The 18,059-nt window shown below is 44.8% G+C and overlaps 2 protein-coding genes across 2 annotated transcripts; one reads left to right on the top strand and one right to left on the bottom strand.

Annotated features, from left to right (window-relative positions):
• Positions 1–203: 203 nt before the first annotated feature.
• On the bottom strand, positions 204–4,522 carry EXOC8 (exocyst complex component 8). Its single transcript, XM_079971818.1, has 2 exons — positions 2,875–4,522; positions 204–906 (listed from the first exon to the last, which is right to left on the bottom strand). The coding sequence occupies exons 1-2, from the start codon at positions 4,429–4,431 to the stop codon at positions 298–300; spliced, it is 2,166 nt and encodes a 721-aa protein (XP_079827944.1). The 5' UTR covers positions 4,432–4,522; the 3' UTR covers positions 204–297.
• Positions 4,523–4,662: 140 nt separating this feature from the next.
• Positions 4,663–13,582, top strand: SPRTN (SprT-like N-terminal domain). Its single transcript, XM_079971822.1, has 5 exons — positions 4,663–5,072; positions 6,062–6,161; positions 7,021–7,149; positions 11,035–11,293; positions 11,555–13,582. The coding sequence occupies exons 1-5, from the start codon at positions 4,684–4,686 to the stop codon at positions 12,268–12,270; spliced, it is 1,593 nt and encodes a 530-aa protein (XP_079827948.1). The 5' UTR covers positions 4,663–4,683; the 3' UTR covers positions 12,271–13,582.
• Positions 13,583–18,059: the final 4,477 nt, after the last annotated feature.

Genomic DNA, 18,059 nt, shown 5'->3' with positions numbered 1-18,059 from the left:
AATACTTATCAGAAGCTATTCTTGATCATACTAATTATATTTAAATAGTTCATTAGCCTTTGGACCAAAACACACTTTGACACTAGATGAGCTCCTTTATCTAAATGCCACAACCAGACCTTGAGGAAAATATACTAGATGTGGCACGTCTACTAAAGTACTTGCTTGAATTCTTCTCCCTTTGTCTCGTCTTTTTCCCCCCCAGGGCATAATTAGTTAAAGGGAATGTTAATGTATGTTTGAAAATGTGCACATGTATACATGACATGTTATACTAAAATAATGAGAGATTACATTTCACACTACAGAGGTAGTACTTTCAGGATTAACACGCACCGGTTTCGAAGTATTCCTCAGATCTTGCAGCTGCTTAGCCGGTTTCCCTACTCCTTCCTCAAACCTCTTCTCCACAACAGGAAGGACAATTTCATGAAGGAAAGATGCATTCTGCCTGATGAATGCTTTCTTCTCAGGGTCCTGTTCACAGCGTAAACTGTAATCAACATGCTGGATGGCCACAAGGATTATCTCCACCAGACTTTCCAGCAAAACCATATGCAGCTCTGGGAAATACAGTTTGAGAGCTTCCTCCAAGAAGGTCATGGTCTGTTTGGTGAAAGCCACAACAGTATAGCTAAGATTTACCCAGCAGTCATCACCAGTGTACTGATCAAAATTGGTCACACCACAGCTCTTCATCTCCTCTCTAAGTTTTCCTAAAGCTTCAGGCGTCATCAAGTTCATTCTCCTCCACATCTCTTCAGAGTTACGATGTTTTGTAGCCTCCATTATGATATCTTTGTAGCTCTGCAAAGCCCCTTTGATATCCTTCACTAGCAGGGTATGAATGATGAAGGTCAGATCCAAACCAATCTCACTGAGCTGCTTGCAGTGTTCCTTTGCCACCTTCAATAACAAGTTACATGATTAATTTTACTACACCTTTAAGCAGTTGCACAATAGAGACACTCTAAAAGATAACTATCATCCCATTATGAACAGCAGGAAAAACATGACATACATTCAGGGTTCGAAATGAGCAGGGCGGCAGGGGCATTTTGTACCTTAAAGATTCTCCATTTGAGAGCACCTCAAAAAGTCTGGGTGCCATTTTTTTTGCACCTGACTGACACTCAAGGAATACTGAAATGTATGTGCTTTGAAGCTTCAAAGTATATGTTAAAGATAGACAATATGTTAAGGAGTTTAACAATAAAGAGTAGAGTGTTTTGAAAACTGAAGTATGGTACCAATATTTTTATTGTAAACACCAAATTAAACATTTCATTTCTGCTAAAAATGTGATATTAACAATGTGTCACTTATGTGAATTGTGTATTAATTCATGGTTATCAAAATACTAAATAAAAAGTGTTGCTGATCACCCCGCCCCCCCAGTGGCAACTAGACATTCTGTTTTGGTGCCCACAATCCAGGTCCCAGAAGGCATTTGGCTCCTAGCTTTTCTATCCAAGTTTCTAACACAATACACATTAGGGAGAAGAAGATATGACCCAGCATTGATCCCTACCATTCTGGCCTTCAGGAAATGGCAGTCTGTATCCCAGAGTAGGAAACATGTTATCCAGAGGGTTGCATTGCTTGTCAGGAACCTTGGAGGGGGGGTGTCATATGCCAGTGATGTGCATGACAAGAGACAAAAGCGCCTGAGCAATGACTGTGACCCTTACTTTTGTACAGTAGGCTGCAACCCAACAACACAAAACTTGGAGATTCTACACATCTCTCCATCCAGGCAAGCAGGAGGCATTGTCAATAATACATTTCTACCAGGCAAAAGCATTTAAGGAGGATGTGGAGCAGAGCAGGTAAGGGGTATGGCCTGCGAAAGGGATGTGGCTTAAAGAGAGTCCAGAGACACCCGGAGGTCACAAGCAGCCCCTGGGCCTCAGGTTCACTGCCCTTCTGTATCACACTGGACGGAGCAGCAGGTAATGCAAGGTTATCCAGGCTGTCTCTTTCCTGGCAGGATAGGATCACCCATGACAGTCTCCTTCACCTAGATAGAGCAAAGACATGAGATCACCTTTTCCCAATAATCAGGGCAGCTCACTGGAGGAGTGGGTTGCGGAGCAATTCTGTCCAGGCAAACTTCTCCATACTTGGGTAAAAGTAATTGCTCAGAACACATTTATTTATTTACTGCATCTCTGTCCCACCTTTTTCTCTCAGGAGCTCAAGGTGGCATACATGGTTCCCCTCCCCTTTTAATCCCCCACAGCAGCCTGCCCACTACTGTTCCTAGTGTATTTGGGACTGCCACATGATTAGGGCAGGAAGCGGGTGTGGGCCCCTACACTCCTCACTGTTCTTGCTGGCTGCAGGGAGGAGGCACCTTGGATATCCTGTACAGACTGCCTTTTCCTGAAAGACAAGTAACAACTCCAGAAGGTCTCAATGCCCAAATATAGCAAAATATACTTTGATCAGATAGCCAAAATCTGTAAAGTCATGCCACACGACTCGCCCTTTCTTTTGTTCCTAATCTTAAAGTGGAAGGCTCCTAGAAGAGCAAGAAATGTTTGTGTTGCTCTCCTTTAGAATTAAGCAAAAAGCACTCTAACATTGTAAGAGAGTTGAAAAGGGAGAGAGGCTCCAAGTGATGGGGAATGTGGAGTACAGGATAGTCAATGCAGCTACTGCAATAAATTATTTACACAGCTTCTTTACAAACAGAACACCCTGTTTCAGGACTGGGAATTGGACTAAATGACTCACTGGTTTCCTCCTTGCCCTGTATTCTATGACATTATCTGGAAAACTGAAGTAGTTATAAGAATGAATTTGTGGTCATCCAGTGCATGTGTGACTGAGCATAATACACCCACATTTGGGCCTATATTTTCCTCATACCTTCACACACTCGGCAGCAGTGGATAAGCTCTCCTTACTGTCAAACACCTGCTTGCTAAATGCATCCACAAACATCCTCATAGCAGATCGGGCCCAGACAACAAAGGCAGAATAACATCCACTGTTGCCTGCAAAGTCTGTCTCGAACTCCCTTGCAGTCTCTAACAGGCTGGTGAAGAAGACATGGCAGAGCTTGTGAATATACAGCAGAGTGGCACCTTCAATGCGCAACTGGCGGATGGCTGTGTGTACTGCAGCTTCCCTGTTCCTCAAGAAAAGTTCACATGCTTTGGTTGATTGACCCAAGCGGATGAGCTGAGAAACAGCTCGGCGGGTAGCTCTAGGCCCACCCCGTAGAGACCTATCTGGAGAAAGTTCAAACACAAGCACATCCGTGAGCTGTCGGACTCTTTCGTCCACTTTTGTTCGTAGTTCCCTGACTGGCTGAGTCACAGGCTTATCTCCCAGGTACTCATTCAGTTTATCTAGCAAATCAACTGCCCCTTCAAAGTCTCTCTGAGCGATGCAGACATCCAGATCCTCGGGCAGCTCCTGAATCCATTCTAGGGACAAATCCACCACTTCTTCTTCTGGTGTTGCCTCCTCTTCATCCTCCTCCTCAAAAGGATTGGTGGCTTCTGGAGGGGAGGGGGGAGGGGCCCGCACTGGGGCCTCCTGCTCCAGCCTCCTTTTCTCACTGAGGACCCGATTCCTCTTGGTCTCCTCCAACACTTCCAGCCACTCTTTCTTGATCTTGGCGTTCTCCGCTTGGAAGATACGGCTCTCGGGGAACATGAGCAGCTTGAACATGTCCTTCATGGGCGGGTTGTCCTTGACGTTGACCACCGCCAGCCCATCCAGCGGGTAAAGGGCATCGTACCGGTACGCGCCACGCCGGTTGGGGAGCCACGCCGCCACGAGCAGGCAGTCGTTCATGAGGAAGGCGTGTACCCTCTGGACCTGCACCATGTGGTCGGCATCATACTCCACGAGGTCCCCGTTGTAGACCAAGTACTTGCCGGGGCTCTCCGGCAGCAGGTCACGGCAGCCCTCCACCTTCTCCAGGAGGGTGGTGAGGGTGCGCTGGCGGCCCTCGTCGCTGGCAGCGTTGTCTTTGGCCGAGAGGGCCAGGAAGGGGTTGGTGTGGGGGTCGGCGGCGGCCCGCCGGGCGCCCCCCAGGGCCGGGTCGTCTCGGTCGGCGGCGCTGGCCTGCTGCAGGAGGGCCTGGGTGACGGCCTCCATGATGCCCTTCTGCTCGGTGAGGATGTGGCTCAGCTGGTACATCTCGCTCTCCAGGTAGCTGATCTCACGCGCCGTCTCGATGAACTGCCGGTAGTTCTGGTAGACGTTGCGCTTGAGACTCTGCGCCGTCTCCTCGCTCAGCGCCTGGATGCGCTGCCGGTGCTCCTGCAAGTCCCGGTCGCCGTCCGACTGCTGAGACAGCTGCTTCACGTACTCCTCCGCCGCGTAGCTGCCGGACTCCAGCTGCCGCCTCAGACGGCTCCCGCCGCCGCCGCCGCCCCCGCCCGCAGCCCCCTCGCCCACAGACAGCGCCATGTCCGAACCCGGAGCAACGAGAGAGCAGAGCGACGGGCAGAGAGGAAGCAGGCCAGCGACAAACGCCTAGCCGCCAGAGCGCCTGTGCCGGACGCTGACGACCTCGCGAGCGCGACGGAAGAGAGAGGGCGTGGAGCGGCAGGCGCAACGGCGAACCAGACTCAGTGTGGAAGAGCTACACACGGGGAGGCACTTCCGGGCTTAACGCGGCCCTGCGCAAGCGCGTAACGAAACCAGAGTCAATGGGGATGGATGGAGGGTTGGAGGGAAAGGGAGGCGCGCCTCTGTACTCCTCCTAGGGCAAGTTGTTTGGCGCATGCGCCGGAGTTTGAAGAGTTCGCGACCGCCGACTGGCTGGCATCCTGCCTGGGCGAGATGGACGGCGACTTCTTGCTGGCCCTCCGGCTGCAGGCGGAGTGGGAGGCAGAGGACGGGGAAGCTCAGGGGGCCAAGGCGGTGGCCGCCGCCTCCCCTGCCGCCTCGCCCGGTTCCCCGGCGCGGCCGCTCTCCGTCGTGGACAGCGCCTGGGAGCTGCTGGACCCGAGCCCCGACGTGCGAGGCCTCTTCCTGCAGTTCAACGAGACCCTCTTCTGGGGCCGCCTGGCAGCCGTGGAAGTGAAGTGGAGCCCGCGCATGACGCTGTACGGGGAAGGCGCTGCGGGACGAGGGAGAGGCGGCTCTGAATCGCCCTGAATGTTGCCCTTAAGGCTGTTACTCGCTCTGGGACCGGGGGGGGGCGGGGGCGGGTAACAAATGCTAAAAAAAATCATGATAATAGTGGTTTTTTGTTTGCTAAAAATGTTTAGGGGTACTCTCATTTTGACTCAAGAGACTTTGATCTAGTTTTGGTCTTGTTCCAGGTGGCATGAGCCCTGTATTCACAAGCACACAGTCAGAAAACAGCTTCTCTGTACAGTGGTACCTCGGGTTAAGTACTTAATTCGTTCCGGAGGTCCGTACTTAACCTGAAACTGTTCTTAACCTGAAGCACCACTTTAGCTAATGGGGCCTCCAGCTGCTGCCGCGCCGCCGGAACCCGATTTCTGTTCTCATCCTGAAGCAAAGTTATTAACCTGAAGCACTATTTCTGGGTTAGCGGAGTCTGTAACCTGAAGCGTATGTAACCTGAAGCATATGTAACCTGAGGTACCACTGTATTTGTATACTGTGTGTGGGCTCCTGGTGCTTGTTTACAACTTGAGTAGCATATTGTATTCTGTCTTTTATCTGACCTTTGTGAGAGATGCAGTTCTTATAGGAGAGGGCGAGTTGTGACCCCCCCCCCCCCCATATTGCTGTATCCTGACAATTCTCCATGCTGAATGAAACTGGAATCCAACAATATGTGGAGGACCGCAGGTTTCCTGCAGTGCATGGTACCACAAATTTAAAAATCAATATCTTGTTATGTCTCCTAGCATACTTGCTGCAGTGTGGTGACATTATTTGTAAACTAAATATTCTAACTCGAATTATAACAGAATTGGAGAAAGTGCTTGCTTTCTTACCTCTCAGGAGGTCTAGTCCAGCCACTAGCAGTGGGACCTAATGTTTAATAAGAGTACCTAATGCTTAGCAAGTATTGTTTGTGTCTCAGTAAACAATTTGCCTTTTTTATTTGTATTTCTAGGTGTGCAGGAGTTTGCTGCTATGAAGGCCGTGGTGGAATGTGCTCCATCCGGCTCAGTGAACCACTTTTGAAGTTGCGGCCAAGAAAAGATCTTGTAGAGGTATTCCTCTTTTGTAGATAGATATGAACCCAAACATGTGCATTTTTTGCAGCTGATATGTACATTCCCAAAATCAAGTGTATCTTGTAGTTTTGGAAACAAACATGTTTACCAGTGCTGTAAATAGCTATCTTATATTGCAGCTACTTCTGCAAAGACAGGAGAAGCAAGCAAGAGACTTCTCCATCCTCTCCTGTCCTTTAGTGGTATTTTTTACCCATCATTTCCGCTTATAATGTAAATGTCTCCTTGAAATATTGTGTTTATTTCTCACAAAATATTTCTGTGTGATACCAGCATAGGGTGCAGTAATATAAATAAAATCAACTGATTCAATTAGAAGCATAAAAGTAAAAGGAACAGATAAAATCACACCAAAAGGTAAAATCACAGCAATCAATCAAAATCTAACTATGTGGTCGACCCTCCCTCCCCCTGAAAAGTCTGGTGGAATAGGTGTGTTTTCAGCTGATCCCCAAAACTGTTCTGTGTTTTAAGGGGGAGGGTATTCCATAGTTGGACTGCCAGTACAGAATAAGCCCTTTTTGCTGCATAACAGGTGCCCCTCAGATGCTTACTGTAACAACCAGGGAGGCATCAGCTGCTGATCTTAACACATGGAAGTATTGGTGTGGGAGGAAACAGCTCTTCAAATGTCTGTGTCCCAAATTAAGATTTTATGAAGCTGGGATCATGTCTAACGTATCCCAGAGAATGGAAAACTGGAAGCAAGAAGATTTTAAGGCTTATTTTTTAATTAACAACCATTTCTTATCATAGCCAACTTAACAGTAAGTAATCAAATGTTTTATGTTAGGACATAGCAATTTAAGTAATCGTGTAATAATTTTAATTTCAGACCCTGTTACATGAAATGATTCATGCCTTGTTATTTGTCACTAATAATGACAAAGATCATGAATCCCATGGCCCGGAATTCTGCAAACACATGCATCGGATAAACCGCCTAACTGGAGCCAATATTACAGTAAGCATTCTGTGTAATGAACACTAGTTTGTAGATTTGTAAAACTGATTTTGGAATATAAAATGAATCTTTTAAATGTTTAGATTTAAAAGATACTGCGGCAAACAAGCACACTGGAGTCAGTGGTTATTTTGACATCGGTAACTTGCAGTGTAAAATCAAATATATCAAGCTAATCACCAGATTTCTTCTGATTTTGATAAGGTGGGAACTGCACATTTTGGCCATAATCCAGAAAACTTGAATTAGCATAGAGAATCTCTGAAGTGTACTCTGGCCTGGTCCAGACATTGCAGCCAAATTATGGTTTAGCTGTCAGGAGCATGCTGCAGGCTCTCTCCTTCTGTATCACTAATGAATGGTGATTCCTTCTCCCACTTCCTGCTTTGTTGTAACCAAAGTGCAGTGTCACAGGTGGAAGGCCACACTCCACAGAGTTGCACTCTGGGAAGGGCGTTTGGAAACCGCTCTGAACATCTTGGTTAAAGCGACTTTTATTATAAATGAGGGAATATGTTTTCTCCAGTGTACAATACCCTTCTGAGACTGTGTCCTTTCTTGTACAATAAAAATCAGCACTGCTGTCCTCTTCCCCATTTAAGTCCCTTATGGTGCTGTGGTGTTGCTTGGGTTTCCCTGTGAGGCAGTGCTCTCTTGCTGCTCCCTGGTATTGCAGGCTGCCAGAGACTCCTGCACCTTACAGACATTCTGTCCCCCACAGCCACTCCCAAACAGTGTTAGAAACTGAGATATGAAAGCTAGGAGCTAAATGGCACCTTGAACCTAGGTCATGGGCACAACAACAGAATATCCAGGTGCGCTTTTTTTATAACAAGAATACAAAGCTGAAAATGAATGAACTGCAGCTAAAATATTACGTGCATTTTTCACATGGTCTAGTCCTTCCCCTGCCCACCTCTCTATTATTCTTAAGAGGGTCTCCTCTCCAGTCTTCAGAGAGTAGCTGGAAGTGGGGAGGCAGAAAAAGGTCCTCCTTTCCTTCCACTGTGCAGTTTAAATTTGAAATCTCAGGTACAGTACTGCGCCCAGAGCTCAGAAACTGCTCACGCTAATGAAATTCCCTGTCACAAAATGCACCTAGAACAGGGGTCTGCAACCTTTAAGACAAAAAGAGCCACTTGGACCTGTTTCCAAAGAAAAACAACAACTGGGAGCCGCAAAAACATTGCAACATTTAAAACAAATATAACACTGTATATATTGTTTCTTGCCTTAATGCTATATATACAGGATCGTGCAGTCAGCTGTCAATCTCAAGAAAAAAGGACAAATTAATAGCTAATTAAAATATTTAATTTACAACCAGGTAACCAGGTTAATGGGACTTTTGCTCCTGAACCTCAGTGCTCAGTGTCTGCACATCAGGGCTGTAAGACGTCACCTTCATTTTCACACAGGCTTGCAATCTATACATCCATGTATAGATGTCCCGAAACCTTAATGAATGCTTCTTTTATATACTCTCCATCTGTGAACGGCTTCCCGTGCTTGACTATTTCCTGAGCGGCTACAAAACTAGCATACATTGTGGAATTTGCAGACTTCACCCAATTCTTGAAATTATTTTTGCTCCTATCAACCTTCCTCATAAGTTCTGCAACGGCTTTTCGTCTCTCATCTCCATCTGTAGAGCACAGGTCCTCCACTACCCACGCCCTCCCTGCGCAGAAGACTCCTGCGCAGTGAGAGGAGGAGGCGACTGGGAGTCAGACAGCTTCTATGCTGGAAGAGGTTTAAGAAACGCCCACAGACGGATTCTGCTAGCGACTGAGACAGCTACGCGGAGATGGGCTGTGCAGTCAGAACGGTTTAACAAGGCAATTAAGCCTAGAGAGGCGGCAGTTTACGCACGAGTAACTCATACCCATTACACGCAATAATCAATGCCCCAAAATGCCATAGAAAATTAATCAGGGCCCCAGTGTACCATAAATCATAATCAGTGCCTGATGTAAATAATAATTAATAATGAGGGCCCAATGTCATCCTCATCATTATAAAAATACCTTTTTTGACACTTTTTATTATTTCTTTGTTTGACCCCTCAGAATTACTCCTCCTCATAGAAATAAACATTACATTAACAAGTTACCTTTTTTTGAGTGTGTGTTCTTCACTCCCCTTCAAAACAGTGACCAGTGTATATGCCCCCTTTCAATGCAGCCTGCTTACAAAGGCAGGATGACAAAGCCCAGCAATAAGCTGTTGCATAACGTTCCCCAAGGAAAGCGTTAGCTATTCACCAAACTTTCCCCTGCTTAAGTTTAAAAAGGGGCTTCAAGCAACTAAAAAGAGGCTTCAGGCAACTAACTCCCACGTGGAATTGCCTATAGTAAGATGGCGGCCGCCTCAGAAGACCACATGGGCAGATAAGATGGCTGCTGGGGCGATCCGGTTACCCAGCAACAGCACAGCTGCTTCCGATGCTTTTAAAAGCAGCCGGCAAAGCAAGCGTTGGAGCGCCGAAGCCACCTCACCCCCATAAGGAGAATGCTGCGCATGTGACCAAATAGCAAGGACTTACTTTGCTAGAGACAAGCCCCCCGACGCTACCACAAGCCTCCCTCTCTTCCCGCCGCCCAGCCTCCCAAGAAAAAAAACCCCACTTCAAACGGTCACAAAGCACAAATTCCACGCGTCCGCGACTTGATCCGCCCACAACCTGATCCGCCAGGCGCGCCGAGTCCTCCCCAGGAAAGGTAAAATGCGGCGATGAGCTTGCGTAGCGCGCTGGGCTCCCAGCAGCGAATCGACTTGGATAGGCAGCAAGCAATCCAAACGGAGAGGTTTTCGGCGCGATCAAGGCGCCCCCAGTAGATAAGGGAGTGATCCAATCATAAGCGGCTTTTTGCGTGTTTCCGCCCAGAAAATGCGCCTCCTCCCCTCGCCTCCGCCCCGGAGCCGCAGCAAAGGCGTTAAAGAGCCGCATGCGGCTCTGGAGCCGCAGGTTGCCGACTCCCGACCTAGAACAATGGGAGTTTTGAACACTGCTCCCAAAACTCACAGTCTCCCTCACCAGATGCATTTCACAAACACAGCGACATGTATTTTTTCCTCAGTAGCCCACCATTCCATCTCTTCCCCCGGTAACTGCCCCAGCTTTCTCCACATTCCAATTCCCCTGACAAAAGTAGCCAAGAGTGAGATTTTTACTTACCCTCAGGCAAACAAGGTTTATCAAATATATCAAACCCAAAACAGAAAGATTTTTTAAACCCCCCCCCCTTAATAAGCCCCATGAATCATTTACCACAGCAGCCTTCCCCAGCCTGGTGCCCGCCAAATGTTTTGGACAACACTGCCTAGTATGTCTAGCTAGGATTAGTGAGAGATGTAGTCTGAAACATTTAGAGGGCACCAGGTTTTGGAAGGCCTCCATGGTGTGATGTGTCAGTTGGGAAAATTGTGGTTATTGTTAATGATAACTTTCTTTCAAATAAAAATAAAAAATATGGTTTGGAGTGGGTTTAAGATTCTAATTTGGATGCAAATGTTGTTAACAATAACCATTGTTCGACTGCTTCAGACGTTACAGCAAACTGAATATTGCAAGACAGGAAATTAGCATGTGTCTCTGTAGAACTGAGCATACAAGCCCCTGAATACCTCCAGTTGCCAAACCATGGTTTGGCCTTGATATTTGAAGCAGACCACAGAATTCTGGTGTTAGTAGATACCGTTTGATTTACTTCTGTGTTTGGGGGCAGCTCCAATATCCATGTGGAACTCTTGCCTGTAGTGGCTTGGGAAGCCCTGGTTAGCCTGATTCCATCAATCTTCACGGTGGGCTGCGGCTTCATCTGGTTTCACTGCAAAATGGAAATGAATGTTCAGCATTAAGAAAAACTTGTTGGTTGTGTTTAGATCTATCATGAGTTTCATGATGAAGTGGATTCCTATCGCCAGCACTGGTGGCGATGCAATGGTCCATGTCAAAATAAAAAGCCATATTTTGGCTATGTGAAGCGTGCAATGAATAGAGCGCCATCTGCAAATGACTTCTGGTGGGCTGAGCACCAACAGACATGTGGAGGTACATATACCAAGGTCAAGGAGCCGGAGAACTACACCAAGAAAGGCAAAGAGAAGGTCCCACAATCAAAATTCCTAGCTGATGGCAAAGGTACTTGAATATCATTTAGTTATTACCAGCAGAGGATGATGCTATTATTATTACCAGCATCTTAACCATTTCTACACTGTTTTTCATCAGTTAATATTTTAGGGTGGTTTATAGCATAAACCGAAGAGTACCTAACTAAAAGTGTTAAGCGGGGAAAAAGATTTTTCTGATGAATGATCGCTCCTAGAGATGTAATACAGTACTGCTGGTGAATTTTTTCTAAATATGTGATTGTTCTGTGTATTTCTGATGTATTTGCAGGAAACGCTAATGGAGGCAATATGCAGAACCTAATTCCTTTTAGTGGAAAAGGATATATCCTTGGAGGAAAAAGCACTCTGTCACCATCAGAGAGGACCACAAGTCCAAGCAATGATAAGAACAGATTGCTGCTCAGTTCTCAGCATCATTCACCTTCTGGTTTGATAAGATCGAATCCTCAAAATGCAAGCATATCCTCACCATTTCCTTCTGAAGGTGATAAGAATAGCTTTGCTTCCTATGTTACACTCCCTAAAATATCAGTTGCTAACAAAAAAGCGTACACTAATGTTAATGGCTCGCCCATTAAACATGTTTCTTTTAATGGAGGAAGATCAAAGTCAAGCCCTATAAATGTTACGTGGGATTTACCCTTGAAGACGACACCAGTAAAAAGCATTTCTGGACCATCTACTTCAACTCCAAAACCCCATAGTTCATCTCATAGAAATAGCAGCACACCCAGTGGTGGACCAACAAAACGGGCAAAAATGGAAGACACTGCTGCCTTTGAGAAATACTTTATACATAAAACAGATCCAGAGTTGACCAGCCCTTCTTTGAAGAGAAAGCATGAACCAATAGCCTCAGAAAGGCCAGCTACTTCTGCCAGTGATGAAAACAGAAAAGTTTCCTGCCCTGTCTGCAGTTCTGAAGTTTTGGAAGCTAAAATTAATGAACATCTAGATTCCTGTCTCCAAGATACCTTAACATGATTCTGACATTAAGATGGTGCTTTGCTCAGGGGTTATCAGTCTTGACTGTTTCATGTATATTTATTGTCTTCCATATTTTTTTTTGGGGGGGGGGAGAGGCATGTCATCCTCTTCTGTGTGAAGGAAGCTTTCTTCAGCTTGGAATAGTGCTAGTAATGCCACCAACTTTCAGCACACATTTATAGCCATGAGAGAAACAAATTCTGTTATAGAAGTTCTAAAGCAGGCATAGGCAAACTCGGCCCTCCAGATGTTTTGGGACTACAGCTCCCATCATCCCTGACCACTGGTCCTGTTAGCTAGGGTTGATGGGAATTGTAGTCCCAAAAAAGCTGGAGGGCCGAGTTTGCTTATGTCTGTTCTAAAGAAAGAAACATGCATGGTTTTTAACTGACTTATTTTTAAAAGCCTATTCACTTGTTCAAAATATCTCAAAAACTACTTTCAAGCCTGTTTTGCAGACTACTGTTTTTGAGCTGTTTAATATCAACGGGATAAAAAATGTGTGTGAATTCATATACTTCCACCTTTGCTTACATGTGAATCAGACTTAATTTCCTGGAAGCGACACATTTTATTATAATAAATAGAGATGGTTAAAGCTGCACTCATGAGAAGTTTTCACAGAGCTTTAAAATGTTTTAGGAGGGAGGGTTAAGTCTCCAGATTGTGGCACTGTCCCTAAAACTGTTCATTGGCCCATCTCATTGTTATATATGCTGCTAATGTGTCTGAAGATTATGGGAAATGTTTTTGTGAGAGAAGATGGGATAGATTAGATAGGACAAATACCTTTGTATATTTGTGGAGCCATATGTGACATAATGGTTTATATCCTCAGGCTGTCTGCAACAGATGAGATACTTTAATTCTGGGATCGGATTGAAATCTCACAAGTCTCACTTTTTAAGTGATATAGAAGAGCAGTTTGCTGTTCAAAAACCTCCACTTTCTAGAGTTCAGTTTTGTTCTAATAATTTATACATTCAGCAGGAAAAATGGCCTGTTCTAATGTTGATAGAGATCTGGGATGTATTATCCCTCTGCTTCATGCCATTCTGGTTATGTTCATTTCTGAGCCCCAAGTGTCAACATGATTGCTTGATGTCAATTAGGATGTTCCATTTTTACCCCCCAATGGTTGAATTTGGTCAGATATCTAGAACTCTTTTCACAAGCCAGAAGGTCTCCTTTTCATCTATTAGGTACACGTGTGCCTGTAAATGAAGCTTTCAATTACGTTGTAACTTGTGTTGAGCATTTGACAGCCAGCTGATAAATTTTAAATAAAAATAACTTTTCAGAAACAGCACTTGAAATTCAGGGTTCTGTTCTATAAAAGTGGGCTAGAAATTCCAAAGTCTGCCAATTCTAAAGGTGCTGGAAAATTCAGTGCAGGTTAATGGAATTCAGTATTGTTTTATGTATTATTTTCATTGTGTTTAAAGAAAATTTAACACCCCATTGTTATTGTGGTGATTCAGACTATATATTCAACTGGTAACAAGTATCCTGCAGATGTAGACCACGCTGTTTCAGTGATTTGATGTGAAGTTCTGTGATAGACTTCGTCTTAATCAGTAAAGTAACAAGAGACATCTGATCTCAGTGATCAGCATGGACAAGCATCTGTCCATGTGCCTGCAAATACCCTACCACTGACTGGAGCTCCTGAAACTGGGTGCTAGTGGCAAGGAAGGAGAAGGAGCAACAGCTACCACCTTATTGCTGCTCAGCCAGCAGTTATTTCACCAGGCTGTTCTGTGCTGCCTCCTGTCATTGCCCAAGAGACTGAGAAGTGGCCTTCAGCAATGAGGAGAAGCAGCAGCAAATACATTGATGAAATGGCTGCTGGATAGGTGAGTGGCAGCTGAGGAGAGGAGAAGGTCCAGCAGCTACTGCCAGTGAGCGGGTGAGGATCTGTGCTCTTGGCCCCACTTTTAAGGGATATATTGCCCGAGTGTCTTCAAGTCATCAGACCCAGACTGACCAAAAGTTAGTCAAGGATTTCCCTCGCTGAACTAATCAGCGCTTTACATTTGAGAAGCCTTGTACTGTTATCCGGGCAATTAAAAAAAACAAAAAACACCCAGTGCAATCTCCAAGATTTGAGGGAAATACTCCAAAAGACCTCATTTAAAATTGCTATGTCCTGTTAGGGTTCCTGTGTTCCAGTTACTTAATTGTGGAACACAGCAAAAACCTGTCCTTCTCAAGGAATGCAAGCGGTAGCAAATGCAAGTTTAATTTTTGTGCACTTTATAGTAAACTAAACATGGGTGATGGTTGCAACTAGTTGTGTGTGTTTTTTTACCAAAACATCTGTTAATATATAATTAAGAGCAATAGAGGAGGATTCACCTTTCATTTATCCCACATGCCAAATAGGCAACTATCTTCAAAAGTACTGTTCTGTGGCTATCCTTCGCAATACTGACTCTGCAAATCAAATTATTAAGTAGAACTTAAAGCAGGCACTTCTTGTTTAACAAGTTATGCAAAAAACTCTCAAGATTTGTAGTCTGAGAGCATATGAGACTTGTCACAAGATTTTAGTGAGTACTGTGCAATTTTGTGCATTCAGACTGAGCTATAGAAATCCACAATTCTCTGATTAAAAGCACTAATCCAGTGGTTGCCAACATGGCAACCATGGATCTAAAGGTGAGCATCTCCAGTTCTAATCCTTGCAAGATCTAGGCTGCTTGCATGTTTTAAAAAAAAAGATGGTTTGTCTAATGCAGAGCATTCCAAACTTTTCATGTTGTTGACACGCTTTTTAGACGTGCATCATTTCACGACACAGTAATTCAGTTTTACTAGCAAACCAGAGGTTAAGCAAACCCCTTTCCAGCCCCGGTAGGAGCTTTGGGACCGTTCACATGGCAAACCTACACACTGCAGCCAACACACTAATGTGTTGTGACACAGTTTGGAAAGCTCTGGTCTAATGAATGGTTAAGGAGAGGTAGGAAGCATGAAACTCTGGAGGGACAATAGTTACACAGAAGAAAGTGTGAGCACAATGCCTGACACCTCCTACTAAATTGGTAAACCTTATCAAGAATAGGCAATACTTGGAGGCAGTGTGATCTGTTCTTTATCTCCTTTTTAAGCCAATGACTGGCTGAAAAACTTGCTTTTACACAAGTGGGATTGAGAAAAATACCCAGTTGTGTGTTCAAGACCATACTGTGAGGATGCGGTAACAAGAATGTCTAGTCTCCCAGAACAGGTAATGAAAGAAGTACTCAAGAAAAAGGAGAATTGTTTTATTTATTTACAATATATGCCACCTTTCTGCCTGACAGTAGGCCTCCTAACAGACCAGTAAGCAAATTAATCATAAGAGATTAATGGTGTAGTGGTTAAGAGCGATAGGCTCGTAATCTGGGGAACCGGGTTCACGTCTCCGATCCTCCACATGCAGCTGCTGGGTGACCTTGGGCTAGTCACACTTCTTTGAAGTCTCTCAGCCCCACTCACCTCACAGAGTGTTTGTTGTGGGGGAGGAAGGGAAAGGAGAATGTTAGCCGCTTTGAGACTCCTTCGGGGAGTAATAAAGCGGGATATCAAATCCAAACTCCTCTTCTAATAAACACGTCTTTTTTTAAAAGGCACTCGCTAATGGGAAATCTCCACCCTCCAAGCCTTACATGTTGCTGTTTTAGTAGGGCTAGAGTGAAACAAGGGTACAGTATTATTTATCTAGTTTTGCTGTTATGCAGCATTGCTCAACACTTCTGACTTCCTTAAACTGCCACTAGATGGTACTCTACCCAGGGCAGAGCTTAAATTTGAAAATGAACTTTACAAAAAGAGAATTTCCCATTAGTACTGTATACAAAACTTTGAATGTGTGAACATGTGCTCATGCAGAAACATGTAGGTTAGAAAATTCAAGGAAATAAAACGTTAAAAGCACGGTATTGAGCCAGTAACTGATGCATCTAAACATGATGCATCCACTACTCAAAAGAGGCAGTGTGGGAGTTCTTCAGACTGCCCTGTACCCATGTAGCCCATGTGACTGCTTTCCATGTCTCCTTCCTATATCCATGTTTCCTTCCTATATATCAGGAGTTGGCTGCCTGTGAACCTGGGCCTAATTCAGATTTGAGGCAAGAGTGATCTGTCCCTTTCCTGGCATCCTGCTGGGCAAGGAGGAACAAAGATGGACACTGGAGAAATAAAAGGGGGTGGTCGTGCTCATAACTAGCATGTGGCCCCTGACAGGGGAACCTCCAAGGAAAGGTGGCCCTTGGGAGAGGGAGGGAATTGCCTGAGCCTATGCTATAAAAAGCTCCCTTGACTACACTGATTCCCTCTCACCTGGGAGAGCTGTCTCAACAGACACCATATATTGAGCTGTGTGTTTTGTTTTTAATCTGAATATGCAGATTGTTGGGAGATAAAATACAGTGTCCTTGTTTGACTCTTGTACAGCCTCCAAAAGTCAAGCTATTTGCTACGCACTGAAACAGCTAGCTTCTCAGCCTTTGGGGGTGTTTTAGATGAACATACATACTGCACTTGTGTCGGGATGACTTGGCTATCAGAAATAAATCTTATTTGTCAGGAACAGAGCTCTTTTTTCTGTGCAAATGGGAGGAAAACTACCTGACAACTTTCTTAAGTAGAAATAAACAGTACGAGAAACTCTGGATCAGGCCGAGGGTCCATCTGGTCGAACATTCTGTTCTCTCATCCAAAATGAGTTACTACACAATATAATTCCCATTCACCATTTATATAAGAAATATTTCAAAGATCTGATAAAAATTACCAAAGCAACTACTAAATTACTAAAATGAAAATGCATAAAACCTATCCATATGCTGTATATGTCTATATGTCTGTCTGTCTGTCTGTCTGTCTGTCTGTCTGTCTGTCTCTCTCTCTCTCTCTCTCTCTCTCTCTCTCTGTGTGTGTGTGTGTGTGTGTGTGTGTTATTGAAAGAAGGAGAGATAAAACACCATTTTGACAGAATGCAGAATTGCAACTCCAGGAAATCAGAAAAGCAGTATTCATATATCATGCAGGTATAAAGCAGCCTTCCTTAGTTTATGCAACATATGCAAGGACAGGATTGTGAGAGTGAGGGCTGAAAAGATTATGGAGATGATACTGATTAAAAGCATGAGACTCTTAATCTCAGGGTTGTGGGTTCGAGCCCCAGGTTGAGGGAAAGAGTTCTGCATTGCAAGGGATTGGCCTGGATGACCCTCGTGGTCCCTCCCAATGCTACATTTCTACAATACTTCAGTCACCTTGTTATCTGGGAAGCAGTCAAAACTGGTTATCCCCAGTGAAAACAAGATGAGATTATATGTACATTGTGCTACTTGACTGGATATGACTCTCAGAGTAAAAGGTGTCTATAAGAGTCTCTTTCTTAAGATCCCATTCTATCTGTCAGAATGGCTACTATTAGGTTGCACCATTTCACGCTTGTGTCTCATGTATGGAGCATCCTACATGGAGTCCTGGCCAGGAAGCTCCTTCTCATTATTCTGTTTTGTGCTTCTGATCTCTAGCCTTGACTCTGGCTTCCTGTGCCAAAGTCAAAAACTCTCTTATGTGTGTCAAACCAGAAGCTTACTGGCAATTCCATTACCCAGGAAGGTTTGGGTGATAGTGGTGGTGTATGGGCAGAGCCTTCTCTGTGGTAACTTCCTGCCTGTGAAGTGACTTCTCCTCTGGAGGATTATTCTTTCATCAACATTTGAAGAAGCATCTCATTAACCCAAGCCTTGGGGAGGGATTGACCTTGTAACCATTCACTTTTT

Source organism: Podarcis cretensis, assembly GCF_951804945.1.
Source record: "Podarcis cretensis genome assembly, chromosome: 3".
NCBI classification, from domain to species: Eukaryota; Metazoa; Chordata; class Lepidosauria; order Squamata; family Lacertidae; genus Podarcis; species Podarcis cretensis.
This window is presented reverse-complemented; position numbering and strand designations above follow the sequence as displayed.

Coding starts and splice junctions, on each gene's coding strand:
- SPRTN (XM_079971822.1), top strand. CDS start 4,684: ATGGAGGGTTGGAGGGAAAGGGAGGCGCGCCTCTGTACTCCTCCTAGG. Junction 5,073..6,061: donor TGGAGCCCGCGCATGACGCT/GTACGGGGAAGG, acceptor TTGTATTTCTAG/GTGTGCAGGAGTTTGCTGCT. Junction 7,150..11,034: donor TAACTGGAGCCAATATTACA/GTAAGCATTCTG, acceptor GGTTGTGTTTAG/ATCTATCATGAGTTTCATGA.
- EXOC8 (XM_079971818.1), bottom strand. CDS start 4,431: ATGGCGCTGTCTGTGGGCGAGGGGGCTGCGGGCGGGGGCGGCGGCGGC. Junction 907..2,874: donor CTGCTGCCGAGTGTGTGAAG/GTATGAGGAAAA, acceptor TTGTTATTGAAG/GTGGCAAAGGAACACTGCAA.